This window comes from Anomaloglossus baeobatrachus, chromosome 3 (genome assembly GCF_048569485.1).
Source record: "Anomaloglossus baeobatrachus isolate aAnoBae1 chromosome 3, aAnoBae1.hap1, whole genome shotgun sequence".
Taxonomy (NCBI): Eukaryota; Metazoa; Chordata; class Amphibia; order Anura; family Aromobatidae; genus Anomaloglossus; species Anomaloglossus baeobatrachus.
In genome coordinates this window covers 175,732,944-175,754,379 of record NC_134355.1, presented here as the reverse complement: position 1 = coordinate 175,754,379, position 21,436 = coordinate 175,732,944, and the positions used below count along the sequence as shown (strand labels likewise).

General features: G+C 43.7%; 1 protein-coding gene across 1 annotated transcript; it reads right to left on the bottom strand.

Moving 5' to 3' along the window:
- Positions 1-2,606: 2,606 nt before the first annotated feature.
- Positions 2,607-21,148, bottom strand: SOD2 (superoxide dismutase 2). Its single transcript, XM_075339594.1, has 5 exons — positions 21,027-21,148; positions 16,694-16,887; positions 14,740-14,856; positions 13,658-13,837; positions 2,607-2,965 (listed from the first exon to the last, which is right to left on the bottom strand). The coding sequence occupies exons 1-5, from the start codon at positions 21,053-21,055 to the stop codon at positions 2,820-2,822; spliced, it is 666 nt and encodes a 221-aa protein (XP_075195709.1). The 5' UTR covers positions 21,056-21,148; the 3' UTR covers positions 2,607-2,819.
- Positions 21,149-21,436: the final 288 nt, after the last annotated feature.

Genomic DNA, 21,436 nt, shown 5'->3' with positions numbered 1-21,436 from the left:
TGCAAAATTTTGTCATTGTACATGAGACGGTGCGGATTAGTTTAGCAGACATATATAAATACGCTCCTCTTTATATATTAGACTACCTGTAGAGCCCGGGATAGTAATAGTGTCTCTCCCAGTCTCTGTGTGGTGTTGTTCTATGTCTGTCTGTATCTCTGTATTTGTATCAGTCTGTCTCCATCTCTGTGTGTCTGTCTCTTTCCTGGGACGTCTGTCTGTTTCTTTCCCCATCTGTCTCAGTCTCGGTCTGTCTTTTTCTGTCTTTATCCATCTCTCCACCAACATCATATAACCTCACGCATAAGCTTCAACTAACAGTTTATTTTGTTCTTATAGCAACCACTGACAGTTGCTATTAATAACCTATAGCTCCCACCTCCATTCAGTTTAATGGCGGCAGGATTTTAGAGACTAACTAAAGCACAGGGTTACATTTTTCTGTCAAAACATAGTCTACGACATTACCTGGGTCACATGGGGCGCCTGGTCAAAATTTCATGATTGTAAATGCGACTGTGCAGATTCCTTTAGAGGACATACATACACTGAGCTTTATATATTAGTTATCCGTGTTTTTCTTGTATGTTTTTCACGGATCACACCATAGTGTGTTCCGTGGGACATCAGTGATACCAGAAGAAAAAAAAAACAGACATGTCTCCGTGCGGTAATCACTGATACGCTTCACGGAGACACGGTCAGTGAAAAATCACTGATGTGTGCGCAGACCCATTGATTATAAAGGAGTCTGCGTATGTCAGGGTTTCTGGTACGTATAAAAACTAGCACATACGTACCAGAATCACTGACGTCTGGAACAGGCCTAACAGGGAGAGGCGTAGTGAGGCTTTGGGGCAATTTTAAACCAGCAGATTGAAATGGATTGTAGTACTAGGTACAGAGCTTGGCCATAAGCATCAGCTACCCTTGGCTTCCAGCCCCTGTGATTTTCTATTTTATAGCCCAGTACTTTTTGATTCCTTTTATCTGCAGCGTTTTATGTTGTAAGTTTTAACTTTCCAAGGTTTAAACATGCTGTTTTAGTAGCATTGTAGCAACCATTTCTTTTGATTGTAATAGCACTCAATATTTCATTTATAGTCAATTAAAACCAAGTTCTCAGCAGCTATCGTATGGGTACAGCTCTGGGTTACCTGCAAGCGCCATGTACCCAGTACAGATGGGATATGTCATATGTCAGGAAGGGTGCTTTTTCTGTACAACTAAGAAGAATCTTTAATAAATAAAAAAAAAAAAGTTAGGTTTGGTTGGGGGGCACAAACAAAACTAGAATGTAGTTTGTGACCCTGCCCTCTTATCCAACATAAGAGTGACCTCAAATGCTTTTTTTTCATTTTCGGATAATTTAACTGAATTTCCCATTGTTAAAGCAGGAGGCGCTACTCCATATTAATCCATTACCAACATTGATGATGTACTGGTATGTATGCTTCCTGTCTTAGATATGGGCTCACATGCTGAGCCCATATCTCAGCCAGCAGATAGCAGATGATGGCTGCATACCTCAGACTTTAAACAGCCACAAGTTAACCAGAACTTCACCCACAGCTCTTAAACTGCTAAATGTTACTATCCGTCTTTGTCAAGGGCGATAACATTCATCTGGCATGGAAGTACAACGTTTTAACTGCCCATTGGTACAAACCACGATAACCTATGGGACCCCTAGGATCGTATCAATGGCTAGTAGTCTGTTAAAGACTCCTGAATCCACACATGACTTTGCTTCAATAAAAGTTCAGCTAATTGCTAGACTTCATAGTAAAAAATTTATTTTTTCCAATATAAAATAGTATTGCTGTATATATAAAGAAAATATATCCAGCGTCCGGTATTGAACACATAGTAGGTAAAATCAAAGAGCAAAAGTCCTCGAAATGCCTACAGTCTGTGTACACACAGATGTTTCAGACTGTCCTTTCTCCCATTCAATACCTGTTTTAAAAGATATTGGAATAAAATTTGATTTTAGAAGAATGGACGCTGGATATGCTCTTTATATATTGTTATGCTGGAGTCTCCCTGAATCTGTGACAGTTGTTCTTCTAAGGGACTGGTGAGCTGACTACCCCACTTTTTCTATATTGCTGTATATAGTACAAGTAAGCAGACATAGCAGGTTCATATCCCTAACTCCTATAAGCTAATTTTAATCAATCGATTGTGAAGTAATAAGCTCCCCAACTGGATGGAATAGAGAGACTGCAATTGTACTACCCTGGACAGTAATATTACCAGGTAATTTCTACCATGTAATTACAACGGATTATCTAGCCTAGAAAGACAAGTCTACAGTCATTCTGCATCTGATGAAAACTACCAAATCCTCACAGCTCACAATGTGCAGTCAGACTGCAGACTTTTCATTTTAGCCTGGGCAGCCCATGTAATGCAGTAAAAGCAGAACAAAAATTGCACACCATTTTCACCAGAAGTTATGGCCGGAGAAACGAAAGGAAAAAAAAATGTCAGGAAGGGGCTACTATCGATCAGTCTGCTATACAATGTGATAAAAGCTCCCATAGGTGTAAAGTGTAGGTCCCAGTACTATTGGCATGTAGTGTATATTAACAGCAGTAAACGATACTTTATCGACTTTATTGCAGAGTGATTCCACACTTTCATTCTAAATAGAAATCAAGCAAAACGTCTCACAGATGTCCAAAAATGTAACAGTGCAAATGCTAAGATGTGGCAAGTTTTAATTTTTCTTATAAACAAAACTTCTATGGAAGCGAACCAGCATTTTAAAAGGGGTTCTAAGTGCTTATCAAGGATGATTACAAAAATGGAGTTCATTTTTTGCAGAGCCGATATCTTTCTGCTACATTTTCCCAGTTGATAACATTCCAGATTGCTTTCAGATAGTCAGGTCTAACATTCTTGTACTGTAGGTAGTAAGCATGCTCCCAAACATCAATACCCAGAAGAGGGATAAGACCTGGAAAGCAAATCAGAACACAAGTATTAGTCAGGAAGACTGCGACAACTGTACAAATAAAAAAAAAAAAAAAAAAAAAAAAAAAAAAAACAAACCCTGTAGAGATCCCCAAGATGTCAATGCTGCAACAGAGGGACCAACTTTAAAATTTTAGTTGCCATGGGCATATGAGGCTAAAGATAGGCGACTCGGTAGATGTTAGTGGTCGGCCGGACAAGATTTTATATAGTTAATACAGTCCCCTGAAGACGCCACAGGTTGCTGGTGTAGTGTGTGGGGTTAAAAAGCCTCATTTTTATTTTTGTACACTTTGGGTGTCAAAAGCTCACATGCCTGTATTTCAGCAGGTATTTCGGTTGCTTATCTGTTATTTCTTCATTTTCCATCACTGATCCTTTAGTTTTATTACAGCCACCTTCTACATTCATATTTTTCTCCCATACTTGAGCATAATCCTTATTTAGATTCCCTCATTTGCCCTTAACTTATGTTTTTGGCAACACACACGTATATCTGGATCTTTATCATTTCTATGAAGTGCGCCAGACATAAATAAAATATAAAATATATATATTTTATATTTTGTTAATCCCCCCCCCCTTTTCTCTTGCAAAATCATTTTTGCCATTTTATATAATGTCGTAGTCATCATCATTCAAAGAAATTGCTCACTACTAAAACATTGATGCCATCATTAGGATACATCAATGTGTGATCGCCTGGGGTCTGTCACCCAGCACCCCCACCGATCAGCTGTTATGTGCCGGTGGTCAGAAATGCTAAGTTCAAGCTGATCAGTCTTCTGATGCTGGCTGCGGCTGGGCACTGCATATCCACCTCCTATTCAAATCAATAGGAGGCACCACATGTTTTGTGTGGACAAGAGACTTGGTGCACTGCTGCACCTACTGACCTGCCTCCCTCACTAGTGATTGACAACTCTACAGGGGGCTTTACACGCTACGATATAGTTAATGTTTTATCGTCTGGGTCACATTGTTAGTGACGCACATCCGGCGTCATTAACAATATCGCAGCGTGTAATACTTCCCACGACCTTAGGCGACCTCAAAAATGGTGAAAATCGTTCACCATGGAGAGGTCGTCCCAAACTCAAAAATCTGTAAGAGTTGTTTAGCGTTGTGGTTCATCGCTCATGCGGCAGCACACATCGCCATGTGTGACACCACAGGAGCGAAGAACGTCTCCTTACCTGCCGCCGGCCCCAATGCAGAAGGAAGAGGTGGGCAGGATGTTTACATCACGCTCAGCTCCGCCCCTCCGCTTTCATTGGCCGGCCGCTTAGTGACGTTGCGGTGACGTCACTGTGATGCCGAACGTCCCTCCCCCTTGGAGGGATTGTTCGGCAGTCACAGCGACGACGCCGACCAGGTAAGTATGTGTGACGCTGCGTAGTGATAATGTTCGCTACGGCAGCGATCACAAACAATCGCATGTGCGACGGGGGCGGGTACTTATACGCTCGCTATCGCTAGAAATTGCTAGCGATATCGCTAACGTGTAAAGCCCCCTTACCTTGCTAAAGCAGGAGTGTCTGCAGAGAAAGCTCAGGCAAGTCAGTTGTGTCAATAACCATATAGGAAGTTGAAGGCTTGAAAAGCCAGAGAGCAGAGTGCTGCACTGAGCCTATTGTCCATACCAAGGATGCACCAATCACCCAAATTAAGTGTATTTGATTAAACTTCAGTTTCAGAAGAACGGAGGCAGTGAATAGAGCACTAAAGATGCAGGTTTTAGAGGCTCTAACCAACCACAAGGTCTCACAAAACTCCCTTAAGGGTAAGTTCACACAGTGCGTTTTTCGCAGTTTTTGCTCAGAAAACTGCATGACTTTGCTTCCCCAGCAAAGTGTATGAGTTTTCATTTTTGTTGTCTGCACACAGCGTTTTTTTTTAGCTGCGTTTTTGTGGTGCCCAAAAAAAATGCAGCATGTCAATTATTTCTGCGTTTTTCACCGCATTTTTCATCCATTGAGTGCAATGGGATGTTGAAAAACGCAATGAGAAATGCGAATTGCAAATATAGCTGCGTTTTAGTGCATTTTTATGACTAAAAACGCAGCTATAAACGCAAGGGGTGGGTACTATAGTGACATGTAGATGAAGAGGATTCCTTCTGTCAGGAAACACAGAAGCGTGAATCCTCCCAGTACCGCCACCACTGCTTCCATTTCCCGCCCTGTGCCATGTCTGCTCCCGTGCAGCGCCATGTACGGGCGGGAGATGGAAGCGGTTGCTAAATCAAACGTGAACAGAAGAAAACTGTCATACTCACCTGTCTGCAGACTCCCGGTGCCATGTCCGCTCCCAGCTCCTCTTCCCGGTCTGCCACCCCCGCTCCGGCTGTGTGCAGACTCCCGGGCATGTCCGATGCCTGGAGGACCTGGCGGTGGATCACCTGATGCGGTCACCTGACGCATCAGCTAATCGTAAGTCTCACGGTAACGCCAGCTTATTACAGCCGGGCGATCAGCTGATGCCATCAGGAGACTTCATCAGATGATTACCAGCAGCTCCATGTGTAGTGTTCTTTTTTTTGGGGGGGGGGGGGGTTTGCATCGATGCATCAGCCTAGACTGTACAGCGAGCACCGAGTGACTGATTCCCCAGTCAGTTCATGACAGCTGCACACAGGCGATCTCCGGAGTTCAGGTGAGAGCACCAGAGATTAGCCCGGGAAGTCTGCAGCTGTCATGAACTGACAGCAAGTGTCAGGGAATCAGTCACTCGGCGCTCGCTGTACAATCTCAGCTGCTCTCTGGAGCTCAGGTGACAGCTCCGGAGTGCAGTGCAGGTAACAATCCAGGCCTGGCATTACTGGAGTTTCCTCCGGTAGCCTGTCCGACGCTGCACTGAAGAGTGTAGGTTTTTTTTTTCCCCACTGATGCATCAGCTGATTGTATAAAAGCCGGTTATACAATCAGCTGCTGTGTCATGTGATTCACATCCTTGAACCCGACACATCTGATCGGTTTGCTGGAAGGCAAAGCCATCAGATGATATTGGATCTGGATTGGACGGCGCGGGACCCTGAACCAGGATTACTGCGGAGGGGGGGGGGGGGTTCTTTATTTCAATAAAGATGGAGTCACTAATTGTGTTGTGTTATATTTCTAATAAAAATATTTTTCTGTGTGTTGTGTTTTTTTTTTTTTATCTTTGCTAGAAATTCATGGTGGCCATGTGTAATATTGGCGTGACACCATGAATTTTGGTCTTAGGGTCAGTTTATAATATACAGCTAGCCCTAACCCCATTATTACCCAGCGAGCCACCCATCACCAGGGCAGCTGGAAGAGTTGGATACAGCGCCAGAAGATGGCGCTTCTATGAAGGCGCCATTTTCTGAGGCGGCTACGGAGTGCAATTCACAGCAGGAGTGCCCAGAAAGCTTGGGAACCCTGATTTGCGGATTCCAATCCCCAGCTGCCTAGTTGTACCTGGCTGGACACAAAAATTAGGCGAAGCCCACGTGGTTTTTTTTTTTGTTAATTAATGAAATAAGTGAAATTAAAAAAAAAAAAAAAGGGCTTCCCTATATTTTTGGTTCCCAGCCGGGTACAAATAGGCAGCTGGGGGTTGGGGGCAGCCCGTACCTGCCTGCTGTACCCGGCTAGCATACGAAAATATGGCGAAGCCCACGTCATTTTTTTTTGGGGGGGGGGGGGGTCAAAGAAATCCTGCACACAGTCCTGGATGGCGCATGCCGAGCCTTGTAGTTCGTAGTTCTGCAGCTGTCTGCTCTCCTGCATACACTAGTGGAGAATGAAGAACATATTGAAGGAAATGACAGACCTTTTTTCTTTTTTTCCCCCACACTGAAAGAAAAAAAAAGAAAGAAAAAACAAACACGTATAAAAACGCAGAGAGCCAAAACGCAGCAACAGACGCACCAAAACGCGGTAAAAAGGCACGCATTGTCGCAATTTTTTGCCGCAGGTGCGTTTTTGCCACAAAAAAAAAAAACGCACAAAACCGCAGCGTCAAAAAAGAAAAAACAAACAAAAAAAAAAAAACACGCACTGTGTGAACCTAGCATAACACATTACCGAAGTTGGACACACTGGTACTCGCCATTTGGGAAATTGTTCCCATAATTGGATGTAGAAGTACATGTTGGGCACAGCTCTTCCCAAAGTAAAAAAAAAAAAAAAATCTTGCAAAATCTACGCTTACAAATCTAAGTGTCCCACACACTCCCTTCTGAGCTCCATATTGTGTCCAGTCAGCAGCTAAAGTCCACTTTTTCTGTTATTGTAGAAGGGATCAAGTGCAGCGTAGAATATCTTTAAGAGCCCAAGCAGAGCAAAAAGATATTAGGCACTTAATAGCATATTTACACATTTTCAGTCTACAACATCCACTACATATCCATATCTAGAACACAAGTGTTGGGCAAAAGTAGTAGTTACACCACTCGGGTATTTCATCTCTAAATGTAATATCAAATAGGAAGGATTCTGCAGTTCTGGCAAATGGCACTCAACCTACGGCTGTATGCGCACGTTGCGTTGTGTCCCTGCAGAAATTTCTGCAGGAATTTGACAGCACATGTGCGCTTCAAATCACTGCAGGAACACTACGTAATGAATGCAGTGTTTCTGTAGAAAAAAAAAAAAAAAAAGAGAAACTATTTCATGCGCTCTGGATGCACATTCTCCCATAGACAGAGCGAGACCTGCATCCAAAGCACACGGAATAAGTGACATGTTGCTTTTTAGAACGCAGCGATTTGAAACAATTTTGCCATCCAAATCGCTGCGCTCTCAAACACAACGTGCGCATGGATTATGCACAATCTTCATAGATGACAGGTCGCAGGCATTTACGCTGCAGTGCAATACGCAGAGTAAATGCAGGAAATTCGGCAACGTGCACGAGCCCTAAAAGGACAATCTGAGCTTCAAAAGTCAGTGCTCCTTCCCTTGTTGCGTGCCCAAGAAGCAGCTTCTGACCTCCGAGGGAAAAGCCTTTAGGGAAAAGTTTGATTATATAGTCAATTTGAACCCATTATCTCTAGGGTTAATGAAATATTTGGGGCAAAAAGAAAATAAAAAAAATTAGTGGGGGGGGGGGGGGGGAGAAGAGTTCGAGAGGTTAAATTCTCTTATCAACATTGCCCTAAAATGTTGTGAAACACCTATGGTGCCATTAATCTGCCCTTTTTACACCTGTATCAATTCATTGAGGGGTATAGTATAGCATGTAGTTTTTCCAGAAAGTTCCCCAGTGACTTCAATTATACGCGGTACCAAAGTCAAGCCAGTCGGAGTCCGACTGTTCGTCGCAGGTACTGAGCGCCTGACCATGGTAGTGGTCTCTCATTACCATCAATACAAACTGCCTAATAAGTGTGCATGCAGCATATGGTATAATGTTGTAGTGTGTGCATGTGCGTTTTCAATTGGAAGCTGCCACTATTATATGGACAAAAATAAAAATTTATAATATACAGTGGAACCTTCGTTTACGAGAACAATCTGTTCTGGGAGTTTGTAAACCAAGTTACTCGTCTAGCAAAGCAAAATTTCCCATAGGAAATCATGCAAGCTCAGACAATTCATTCCAGAACTTGTTCAATGTCCCATCCTGGTCCCCTATTGTGCTATTCCACACACAAACATACATTATGCTCACCTTGCCTTCCATTCCCTCACCGGCCTCTTGGTTCTTGTAGTTCATCGGTACAGGATGTGTATCAGGTAACCATTGCGACTGATGCCGGAGCTTCTACTGCCATCAAAGGCATGAGCCGCTTGCCTCTGATTTGTCAGCGCACTGCCTTTGATAAGTGGCTGAAAGCAGAAGTTCCTCCATAGTTGCAATTGTTACCCAATACACATCCTGTATCGGCAAACTACAAGAACCAGGAGGCCGGCGAGGGAATGGAAGGGGAGCATAATGTGTGTGTGCGCGGACTGCAAGAGCAGGTCAGAGCACGGTGAAAGTACGGAACCGGAAGTGTGTGCGGTGAGTATATACTCGTACAGCAAAGCTTGTTAGTAAACCGTTAAAAATTTACAGCAAGCTTTGCTCGTAAGAAATGCTTGCAAACCGAATTACTCGTAAACCGAGGTTCCACTGTATATGGATTAAGGGAAATCACCGCTGACCTTTTTCTAAAGCGATTTCTGCTTCAAAACAATGTGGGAATGCTGCCGTTTGTGTGCTTGCTCCCATGGCCATAGTGTCTTACACAAGTGAATCAGGCTTAGGATACGGTTCCACTTGCGCTTTTGCACGGATCAGTGCAATCCGATAAAACATTAGATTGCATGCGCACCAGAGCAAAACTATAGGGCAGTGTCCATCTGTGATTGATTTCTCATGCCATAGCAGCATGTGGAATGAATCGCAGCATGCTGCGTTTGGCAGCAATTCTCGACTCACGCACCCTCATACAAGTCTATGGGAGCGTGTGAAACATCGCACTGCACTTTCATGTAATCTGACTGCAGTGCGATATATGCAGAGAGACAGGTCACAGAGGCGATGGGGAGAAAGTGCTCCCTCCTGCTTCTCTGCAGCGGAGATACAATTGCATTATAGTCGCATGACCCTTAGCTGACACTCGCAGCAGAGGTCATTAGTATACCGCTTCCAATGCTCTCGCATCGGAAGTTATACGCAAGTGGAACCGTGCCCTTATGCTACAGAAGTGTCACTAGGCTCAAACTTTGCTTGAGTTTGATCTGAGTCTCACTGTAGTGTGATCAATTCTCTTGCATGAGAGAATTGAAGTATGGGTGCAGAGAAGAGAAATTTCTCCACCTTTACTGCCTGTGTCAGCGTAGATCAGACTGTATTGGGATGAAAACAGTGCAGTCTGACATGTCACATGCACCTATAGACTTGTATAGGTGCGTGATCCAAATATCAGAGCCTCTCGCAGCATGGAGGAGATTGTCCCTCCCCACCCTCCCGTATGCCAAACACCAAAAAAAAAAAAACAAAAAAAAAAAAACAAAGATCTGCACTGCCCCCTTAGACTAATACTGGGTCAAAGTGCTATCAGATAAAACATCTGATAGCACTCAATCATGTTATACACTTGTGAATGTGAACCCTAGAGTGCACATATTAGAAGAGGTTATGCAGGATTTCTTTTTTTCTTTGTGCCTAAAAACTAGACAGACAAGTAAATGGTAACAAGGGCAACTACTTGCCTTTTGTATCTCACACCAGCTCAGAGTATTCACTGACTGCTCTAGCCAGTAATTTAGCTGTTCTATATCAACATCAGTTCTAGGCTTCTCTGCCAAAATGGCATGACTGCTGGCGTCATGTTGATTGACAGTCGGCATTGCGAAGTTAGATAGCGGGGTTGTGGACTATCAGAATGAAGTTGGCAGTCCCACCCTGTCAACAGAACAGAGGGTAAAAATAGCAGTGGCTGTAGTTGTGATGTTAGCGGACACTGCTAAATCACTGGCAGGAGCAACTGATTATCTCCTATGGGCACAGCCAGGTAGTTAACTACGCATATTTTTTCTTAAAAGGCCCAGATATCACCTTATAATATAGTGCTACAGCGTTTGACAGCAGTATCTGAGTGATTGATAATGATATTTGCTTTTCAAATCAGGGGATGTACAAAGAAGTCATGAGGCCGCCATAGCAGAATTTCTAAGCACAGACAGAAGCAGAATGATGGAGGGAACGCTGGCACCAGGCCCTGGAAGGACACAAGCAGAAGGTGTCAGCGAGAGGCTGGGGAAACAGCATATATTTGCTCAAAATATACTGAAGAATACTCTGATCTGACTGTTGCATGTGAGAATCAGAGTGAGAGCGAGAGGAGAATATGTAGGACCAAGGGAACCTCCAGCTGTGACCACAAATAACCTGAGTGATGTCACCACTCATCGCTAAAGCCATCTCGCGCCTGAATCCCAGTCTGCGGACATTCTGTGCCCACGCGCTGTACATTCAGTATGTATGTAGCACAGCCGGAATAGTCATAGGACCTTTGTGTGGATGCTGAACTTGCAGGGTTTGTTTTGTATTTTTTTTTTTTAAACAGGTCAAATAAGGTTTTTTTTATTGCTGTTTTTCACTTACAGCAATAGTAATATCTGGTGTGGGTGGTGGTGGTGGGGAGGGGGAGGGGGGGGGGGGAGGAGGTGGGGGTCTGACACCCTCCAATTACTAATCTAGGGCTTAGCGACAGCTGTCAGCTCCTCATTGCAGCAATCCTGGGCGTCTGTAGGCTGCTATTTTTTACGAACAAAATTATCAAATGAATGACATGGTCCATATTTCATGAACGAGAAGGTTACAAAAGGCCATCAAACTGCATATAAATCTAAAAATGACTTTTCTATCCATAATGCTTAATAATGTCCTTAACAGACAATTGTATACAAAACTTATATACTTTTTATTTTAGACGCTAAGGCTACTTTCACACATCCGGTTTTGAGCACTGCGGCTCAATCCAGCTGTTGAAACCTATGCAACGGATGCGGCGGAAAAACACCGCATCCTTTTGCATAAAGTTTTTACATGCGGCCGGTTCCGGTTTTTTTCCGGTTGCGGCACGCTACTGAGCATTGCGCAGTTGAAGAAACTGCATGCGTTTTTTTTTCCGCATCGTGCCCGCATCCGGCGTCCATAGGCATGCATTGAAAATGCGCCGCAGCGGGCCGCGATGCGTTTTTTTTTTGCCGGAGCAAAAAAAGTTGCAGGCAACGTTCCATCCGGCCCACGGGCATCGGCTAAATCTGCCGCATGCGGCAAAAACCGGAACCGAACGCAAGCCCATGCGGCACAATACGGCACTAATGTAAGTCTATGCAAAAAAAAACTGCAACCGGTGGCAAAAAAAAAAACGGGTTGCGGTTTTTCTGCAGAGTGCCGTAGAGCAAAAACCGGATGTGTGAAAGTAGCCTTAGACACAATAGCACGCAGAGTGCAAAAAAAAAAAAAAAGCAATCTGATCACAATGGAGTCAGGACATAATAGATATGCCCACAACAGTAAGAATATCACACACATACAAAATATGACAGATTCAGAGAAATTCATACAGAAATATTTCACAGCTGTCCAAAATAAATAAGTCCAATACAAAAGGGATACAGGTAGTGATTTGAAGGAGACATCTTTAGACCATAATAAAAAACATAACCAATTAATATTAGGGTAGGACATACAAATGGGAGATCCATATAGAGGACTCACTGTGGGGAAAATATACCAGTACATGAATTATAAGGCGGCATTGGTGGACAATGAAAGCAGAAAGCACATTGTTCCTATAACCCACTAGTAACCGCAATGACTCCTGAGATCATACTGCCCTACACCACCACACGCATGTCGCCTCAGCTTCGTCAGATACAATATTTACTATGTATGAATTTGTCATATTTTGTACGTGTGTGATATTCTTACTGATGTAAACATAGATATGTCCTTCTGACCCCCATTGTAATCACATTGCCCTGTGTTTTTATAGTACTCTGTGCTACTACTGTTCATACACCCAAAAAAAAAAAAAAAAAAAACTTTTTTTCCCCAAATAAATTTTTCCCAGATCCTTCGCATCAGTTTTTATATAATCTGAGACAGATCCGTAGCATCTGGCACAAACCGGATTGTGCCTGATTGGAAAAAATGGATGTGTGAACTTAGCTTTACCTGGAACATTTTTAAGTCTAATTCTTGGTTGAATATGCTGCAATTCTTATACCATACAGGGTGTTAGATTTGTCAGTTTCACACTGATAAGAGGCATTGAGACCCTGCACATGGCCGGACCTACCAAGCCACCATATCTGGCAGACCCAGAGGTCATTGAGCATTTGGTTACCATAACAAGCGTTGGCATTACATGATCACATCAGGATGTGACTGGTGGGGTGAAATCCTTCTCCCTCACGCTAAGTGCCAAGTCTGTTATTGACAGGCATTTAGAGGGTTAAAAATGCCAGAGTGGTGCTGGCACTATCCCCAGCTGCGGATTAAGAAGCTCAACTGTCAGTTAAACTAAAAGCCTGCTGGGGTTGCCCCAGGCGCAAGCTCCTGTAGGTGCATGATCATTTGCATGTAGCGGTATGGCAATTTCTTGAAACTCCTTGGCAAAATGGATATGCCAGAATGTTTAAGGTCGGGAATAATACTATGTCAGGATGTGATGTAACTTTCCTTTGGTTGTACTTACTGAATACTTTGAAATGTCTTGGGATGTAAGTAACCATACCTCCCCCCCCCCCAACCTTCTAGTGGGCCCGACCATTGCATAGACCCCTACCCTTGAGGGGCGGGCCCACGAGCTCAGACAATACACTCCTGTTTCTAAGTGCAGTTGGGAGCTGAGTTTTGAAGAGTTTAGATTATCGGGAGGTGCCCCCGAATCTGTTTTATTTGGACTTGTCGTGTGCTGTTCCTGTATTCCTGTTAGTAAACCTGTTGGATCATCCCTCGGCCTGTTGTCTCTCCTTGCTCTGCTGTACACCCCGTCACAAACTGGGTTTTAAACAATTTAAACAATCTTTTTATCTCAACTGGCTAACACAGTACAAAGATATATTTTACTTGTAAGGTCGGGAAGGCATTAAAGACAAAACACGGCATGAAATCGGTTTTATACAAGACATACAAATACTCATGATGCTGTTGTGCGTACCCCAGCCTGAAGATTGAAAAGCTACTGTAGTTTAGGCCTCACCTGTTGTCGCTTGTAGAGGGTCCTGATTGGCACACGCAGCAACTTGAAGGCGACGAGATTCTTTGTTGTAACCAAGCCAGCCCCATCCTGATCCTTGGACAGCTATTGATGCGGTGGACAGCTTTTCCTTAAACGTCTCAAAGGAGCCAAAGTCACGTTTGATTGCCTCTAACAGGTCACCTGCCATAAAATGCATGATTGGTAGAAAAAAAAAAAAAAAAAAAAAAGCTTAAAAAAGGAAATTTGTCAGTAAGATTAACCCTCCTACGCAGTCTATGTGCATGTAGGTCTCAGAAAGGTGAATACAATTATACCTTAATATCTGATCAGATGACCAGAGAAATCCACATTTTTGATATATATAATTAGCTGTTGAGATCTACGGGCAGGACACTGATATGCAGAGAATCTCCTGATGGGGCTTATTCTAAATGAAAATGGGCGTTACCAGTATGAGACATGTAATGAACGACACCTTGCTCCCAATCACACAGTTCTGCAGTGAGATCAGAACACCGTACAGTAGATGTAAAGTTAGTCAGTACAAACAAATCTGCAGCTGTCCTCACAATCAGTGAGTGTGGGGGAGAGGCAGTACAGCAGAGCTGCAAATGCAAACGTTTTAATGTTTGTAATAAGACAATGTTGAACTCTGCTGCACTGAATTAGTTATAATCAGGCCCAGCTCTGCAGCAGAGTTACCAGCACTGAGGACAACTGCTGCAAGTGTTTGTAATGAGACAAAGTTCACTTGTGCTTTATTATGTTCTGATTTCACAGCAGAGTGGTGTGCAATTATGAGAGCAGACTGTCAGCCATTACTTAGTTCAGACTGATAATACCCCTTTGATTTAGAATAAACCTTGGAGTCAGATTCTCAGGGAGATCAGTATCCAGCCCAGCTTATTACATATGAAAAATATGGATCTCTTTAGAATAAAATATCCGATATATGCAATGTATCATTTTATTCAACATTTCATGACGTACTGTACATGCCCATATAGATTGCGTAGGAGGGTTGATCCTACTGAAAGATTCCCTTTAAGAAGCAGCAATATTTTTCAATGGGGTACACTTACCATGAGGTTCTCCACCACCACTGGGAGAAAGATTTGTCCAGAAAATTGTGTGATTTATATGTCCACCACCATTAAATTTAAGAGCTGGTTGAAGGGCTATCTGAGCAGTCACATCCCCTATAAATGAATTAGAAAGGCAGGTTATAGTTCTCAAGTTTGTCACTATAGGGCAGATTTTCCACAGAAACTTCAGCACAATATGCGTGTTATACACATGTGGATTTACAGAACCATGGAACTCCCCTTATGTAATCGAAAGTGAAAAATTGCTGGTGAAAGTTACCTAGGCTGAAGGCAACAGTGACTTTGGCTGCAACAGAAGTCAGAGCCAAAGAATTCTGCTGCGAAGAGAGCAAGGTCACAAAAAGTTGGATCCAGTTTGAATTTTTTTTTTTTTTTTTTTTTTTTTTTTTAAACTCATGCTGAGGCGGGAGGGGGTTCCAAGCTGGCCCCATGCATCTGCATTATACAGCTATTTTTTGGCTGCATGAGCTGGGCTGCCAAAAATTATGCAGTCCCAAGCATCAAGTGATACTGCAATACTGCACCAACTGTCATATCAATTTTTTCTTCTCTACATTAACCCCTTCACCACCGGGCAAGTTTCTATTTTTTCCTCCCCTTCTTACGAGAGCCATAACTATTTTTCCGTCAATATAGCCATATGAGGGATGTTTGCAGGATGAGTTGTACTTTTGAACGACTCCATTCAATCTGCCTCATTGTACTGGAAAAATTAAAAAAAAAAAAAAAAAAAAAAGTGAAATTACAAAAGAAAAAAAAAGCAATTCCACAATTTTTTTTTGTTTATTTAGAGTGTTCACTATATGGTAAACCTGACCACGCAGTAAGATTCCCCAGGTCAGGATGATTCTCTAGATACCAAACAGATAAAGTATATAAAAATAAAAAAAAAAAAAAAAAAAAAAGGTCGTGTTTTTTGCACCATTTTCTGAGACCCCTAGCAGACTATTTCATGATCTGGGGGGGCTCTGTTATTGCTTATATTTTTGCATTTTGAGCTGGCATAGTTTTCTGGTAAATGTGATATTTTGATCGCTTGTTGCATTTTAATGCAATGTTGTGGAGATCCAAAACCCCCCAAAATTCTGGGGTTCTGATTTTTTTTTTTCTCCTTCATTCTACGTCCTTTACTGTTCAAATTAATTGATTTTTTAATTTGATAGAGCAAGCATTTCTGAAGGTGACAATACCAAACTGAGCATTTTGTGTCTTTAAAATGTATTGTTTTATTTTCAAAGGGGCAAAAAGGGCAGTGATTTGACCTTTTTTTTTTTTAAGAACAATTTTTATTGATTTTACTAGTCCCCTTAGGGGACTTATGCCTGCACTGTCCAATCGCTTCTGCTCAGAGCGATGCTTCAACATTGCTCTGAACAGCAGAGATGCTGATATCCTGTGAGTGCCAGCATTCACAGGAAGTGTCATGACAGCAATAGGGGCCATCGCCTGCCCCCAGTATCACGTCAACCCATTGGCACCCCAGCACATGCTAGATCGCGCTGTCAAAGTTTGTTAGCGTGATCTAAGGGGTTAACAGGTACTTACGGAAACCTTAGGAGTAGCCGAGACATTCAAACTATTATCTTTTTTAATTAAAAAAGATAATTTCTTTGATCCAAAGTGAGTGCTGGAATTTGATTTATATTATCTCCATGTGCACCATGTGTTAAGGACGGCGTGATGATCATATGTACAATATCTTGAGGGCCATCTGCCTCAGGCATCTACACATGGCATGTACAAGACAGTTGGCTCAGGTCAGGAGACCAAAGATCTGAGCTTGCTCTAGAGATCCTAATCATGGTTCGTGCATCAAAAATATGTGAATTCTGACCCAATACATGCAGATCTAATATTCATTCTATGGCTGTGATGATAGCTTGAGACACTATGGAGTTAATAGTTCACACAACAGCTTTAGGTTGCTCACCTTTCTGCAGGGCCTCAGCATATTTCTCCTCTGCAATGTTTAGGTTGTTCACATAAGTGGCATGATGTTTGGTGTAGTGGAGCTGCATGATCTCCGCATTGATATGGGGCTGTAGAGCGCCATAATCATAAGACAAGTCTGGCAATGTATGTTTCTGTCGTGATGTTAAAGCGGGTGCAAGTCTGAGGCTTGCTCTAAAACGGAAAAAAGAAAAAAAAATTCAGTTAAGATTTTAACATCATAAAGATAACCCCTAACTGTATATTAGGGATAAGCATGAAGAACAAGGCTGGCTGATCAATCGTAACCTCTCACATCCAAGGACATATACATACATAGCTCTCCAACATTTTTTTCCCTGCACATGTCTGCTAATCTGATCAGGAGACATGTGCAGCTTACAGGAGAGGGTGGAGGGCCGATCCACCTGTGCCTGTTAACCCCTTAGATTACGCTGTCAAACTGTTCCCCACTGCCATCAGCGCACCCATGATGCAATCATGGGGCACCAAAGGGTTACTATGACAGCATTGGGTCAGATGAGCCCTGTTGCTGTCATGACTCACTTCCTGTGAATGCTGACGTTCACAGAACAGCATTTCTGCTGATCAGAGAGATTCTGAATAATTCCTCTGATAGAATTGATCGGACAGTGCAGGCAGTCAAATCATACCCCCTTTTGCCCCATTGAAAATAAGAAACACATTGTATCGCCGTGTTCAGAACTGCCCGATAAATATATAAAAATCACTCAGTCTGCTAAGAACATTTTACATAAGAAAGCTTGTTGTGGAAAAATCCATCATCCGTCAAATGTAATAAAATTTAAAATTTTAATGAAAAAAAGTTTACATGAAAACGTAAGCATGTAAGCATGTGCAGACACGCTGGTCTACGCGTTTAAAGCAGATGGACTGCTCACAAGCATGGTTTTCATGTTTTTAACATTTTTCATTAAAATTTACATTTTTATTACATTTGACAGATGCTGGATTTTTCCACTACTTTCCTTCATGTGAACACGTGAATGCTGGCTCAAGTTTCCGAGCACCGCACCCATATGCACGCGGTCTGGGGAGCTGTTATTTTTAAATAAAATGGTTGTACCACTGGTTCCAAGATCAAAATTAAAAAAAAAAAACAAACAAAAAAAAAAAAGTAACCTGTCACCAGATTTTGGCCTTCTGAACTAAAACTAGCACCTTAAGCAATGTGCTGCATTCTATAAAGGTGCTGGCTACCCCCTGACCAACCCCTGTAGACCCCACGATTACCTCTATAAAATCTCCCGCCATGTATGTCAGTTGTTTTATCTGATTAGCATCCTAATCCGCGCCTCCTGTCCCTCCTTTCACCATCCACCTATGTAGATTGACATGATTATGCCTCTGGCGCCATCCATGTAGGCAGGCAAAATATTTTGCCTGCACAGACACTCAGCTTGCGCAGGCGCACTTCGCTCTGTCCCGTTGCAGCCAGAGCTGAAAACAGGTGCGCCTGCGCGAACCGGCGAGTTCTTTGCACAGGAGCCAGATTTTGCCTGGCGCTGTGGATGACATCACCTGCTTCATCCACATTGCTGGGCAAAGTCTTACACCTGCTGTGCAGAGAACTCCCCAGTTCGCACAGGCACACCTATGTTTTTAGTTCTGTCTGCAACAGGGCAGGGCAAGATTTTGCCTGCCTACATAGATGGCACCCGAGGAGTCATCCTTTTCAATCAGCGGAAGGACAGTAGGCGCAGATTAGGATGCCCACTGGACAATTTTACATACATGGCGGGAGATTTTAAAAAAGGTATTTGTGGGGTCTACAGGGATAGGCATGGGGTAATGTGCACCTTTATACAATGCAGCACAGGCGCTAGTTGTAGTTTAGGTCAAAATCTAGTGACAGGTTTCCTTTAATGTTACACCAAGCTGTTTGAGTACCTGGAATGAAGACAACAGTGGTCCAGCAATTGACCATTAAGTCACGCCACACCATAATCCGATGTGGCATAATACCTGCCATGTCTCTGGACTTTACATTGAGCATATCTAGAAAGTCACTTGTTGGAAACTAGTGATGAGCGGGCACTCAGTACTAATTAAGAGCAGGTCAGACGCTCGGACAGGCATAACTCGAGCTCCTGCGTATAATGCAAGTCAATGGGGAACTTGAGCATTTCTGGATGAGTTTCTGGAAAACCACTCAAGTACCAAGTTAACAAAATTATACTCAGGTACAGGAGTCACACCTGTTCCAGTAACCAACTGCTCACTACAAGAACCAAGCATGGTTGTGCCTGTTAATCACCATTGGAAACTGCATAGAAAGCTGCCAGCAGCAGATCTTGATGAATCACCCTTGTGCATTAAAGGGCACCTATCAAGTGCAATATGTACCCAGAAGCACAAGCAGTTCTGGGTGCATATTACAAATCACTGCCTAACTCATAGTATATAGTAGCATAAATTAAGAGATCTTTAGAAAAAGTATTTCTTAAGATCCTTTATGATATGCTAATGTTGTAAGCGACTAGTTGCAAGGGAGTTATAGCCCCCGACTAGTCCACCCTCTTAGCACGTTTGTACACCCACAGGGGTGTACTAACATGCTATTCAATGCCCATTGCCCAGCATCATCAGCGGTGACACACATCTGTCTGTTGGCACCACGTCAGACTCCAGAGCACATGATCGGAAGTCCCAGCACTTCTGGCAATGCACACTAAACCTTTCTGAAGCCAAGCTGCGTACACCCAGCTTCATGGTGTGCATGACCGGAAGTGCCCGGCATTCTGATTACACACACACACACAAAGCCTAAACCCAGTGTCTAAGGCAATGATAACAGACACAGGTATGCACATCACTGCCAATGATGCTAGTGACACTGCACTGAATAGCCTGTTTGCACACCCATAGGGGCATACTATCATAACCTGACTAGCCAAGGGAAATAACACCCTTGCGACTAGTCCCTGCGCTCATTAGCATATCATGAATCTTTAGAAATACTTTTTCTAAAGATCTCTTTATCTATGGTAGTGTATACAGGGACGGTTAGGCAGAGATTAACAATAACCACCCAGAACTGCTCGTGGTCTTGGGTGCATATTGGACCTGACAGGTTCCCTTTAAAGGGAACCAGTCAGCAGAAATTTTAAACCTAAAAGTTTCCCCTTCTGCAGCTCCTGGGCTGCATTCTAGCAAGGTTCCTGTTATTGTGCCCCCTTTTAGACCAAAAGAAATACTTTATAAAGTGGTACCTTTTTGTATGCAAATCTGGTTAATCGTACACGGGGGCGGGCTGTCTGTTCTGCCTCCTGCTGCTTTACGCCATCCCCCATTGCTCAATTACATACCTCAGGATGCCGCCCAGTGCGCCCGAGGTCTCACGCATGCGCCGTGCCACTCTAGCGGGACAGTGCACTGTGTGACCGCTGGTGACGGCTGCGCAGGCGTGAGATTATGGGCGGCACTGTGATTTTCATCAGCAAGTATCTGCGCTTTTCACTCTGCCTCCACAGTTATGCTGCTCCGCTCTTCCCATCTATTTCCTGCTCCAGGGCAAGATGGGAAAGGTGACGTGGGGGTCATCTGGCCAGCGCTTGCACAGAACAGTGGAGGCAGAGGGGAAAGCGCAGGCATGAGCTTATGGGCGGGTAGTTGCTGATGAAAATCACAGCGCCGCTTATAATCTCACACCTGCGCAACACGTCACCAGTGGTCACACTGTGCACAGTTCCACTAGAGTGGCACAGCGCATGCGCAAGACCTCGGGTGCACTGGGCGGCATCCTGAGGTATGAAATTGAGCAATGGGGGACGGCGTAAAGCGGCAGAATAACGGACACCAGACAGCCCGCCCCCGTGTACGATTAACAAGATTTGCATAGGAAAAAAGGTACCACTTTATAACGTATTTATTTTGGTCTAAAAGGGGGCACAATAACAATAGGAACCTTGCTAGAATGCAGCCCAGGAGCTGCAGAGGAGGAAACTTTTAGGTTTAGTGCAAAATTTCTGCTGACAGGTTCCCTTTAAGTGTGGCAGAAGACCCCGCCATAACGTCCATACACTTTATGAGGGAATGTTGCAGTGGACTGTCTAATGGAGGGAAACATAGGACGGGTCCTCGCAGCTGAGCTCCATGTATCACATATCCTGAACCCTGGCAGGGGTCTGCTGAGCCTTGTGGTGCCCCGTGCACAGCGGTGTCAGTAATGTCCTCCGTTCTGCAACTGTGCAGACACATGAGCGGGCGCAGGGACACTCAGAACTGGCAGAAAACAGGTGCACAAGTCCTACACGAGCTGGAGAGATGGCGCAATGTGAGGGAGCACTCACCTGCCGCACACGCTAAGTCTGCACAACATGACTGACTGCTACTGTGAGCTATGGCGCAAGCTCCTCTCAACTTGACTGTCCGTCCTTGCCGTGGCTCCGCCCACTGTGACTCAGTAATATAGTTCCGGGCCATTCATTAACCACGCCCATTTCCCCACGCGTCTATCATGCTATGCGCAGGCGCAGTGGTGTATAGTTTGGTTACAGCTGCTGTGCGCCTTCCCTGTCATTATCAGTGTGTTCACATGGTAGGTTGTAATGCCAGTACGGCGTCACATGGCGAGACTGTGTATTACACCCTGTCACCAGGGATTGTCTTCAAAAACATCACCCAAACCACTACATCCACACAGAGAACACGGGAGTTTGGGGCAGTTAACCCTTTAAGGACTGGGCGATTTTTCCTTTTT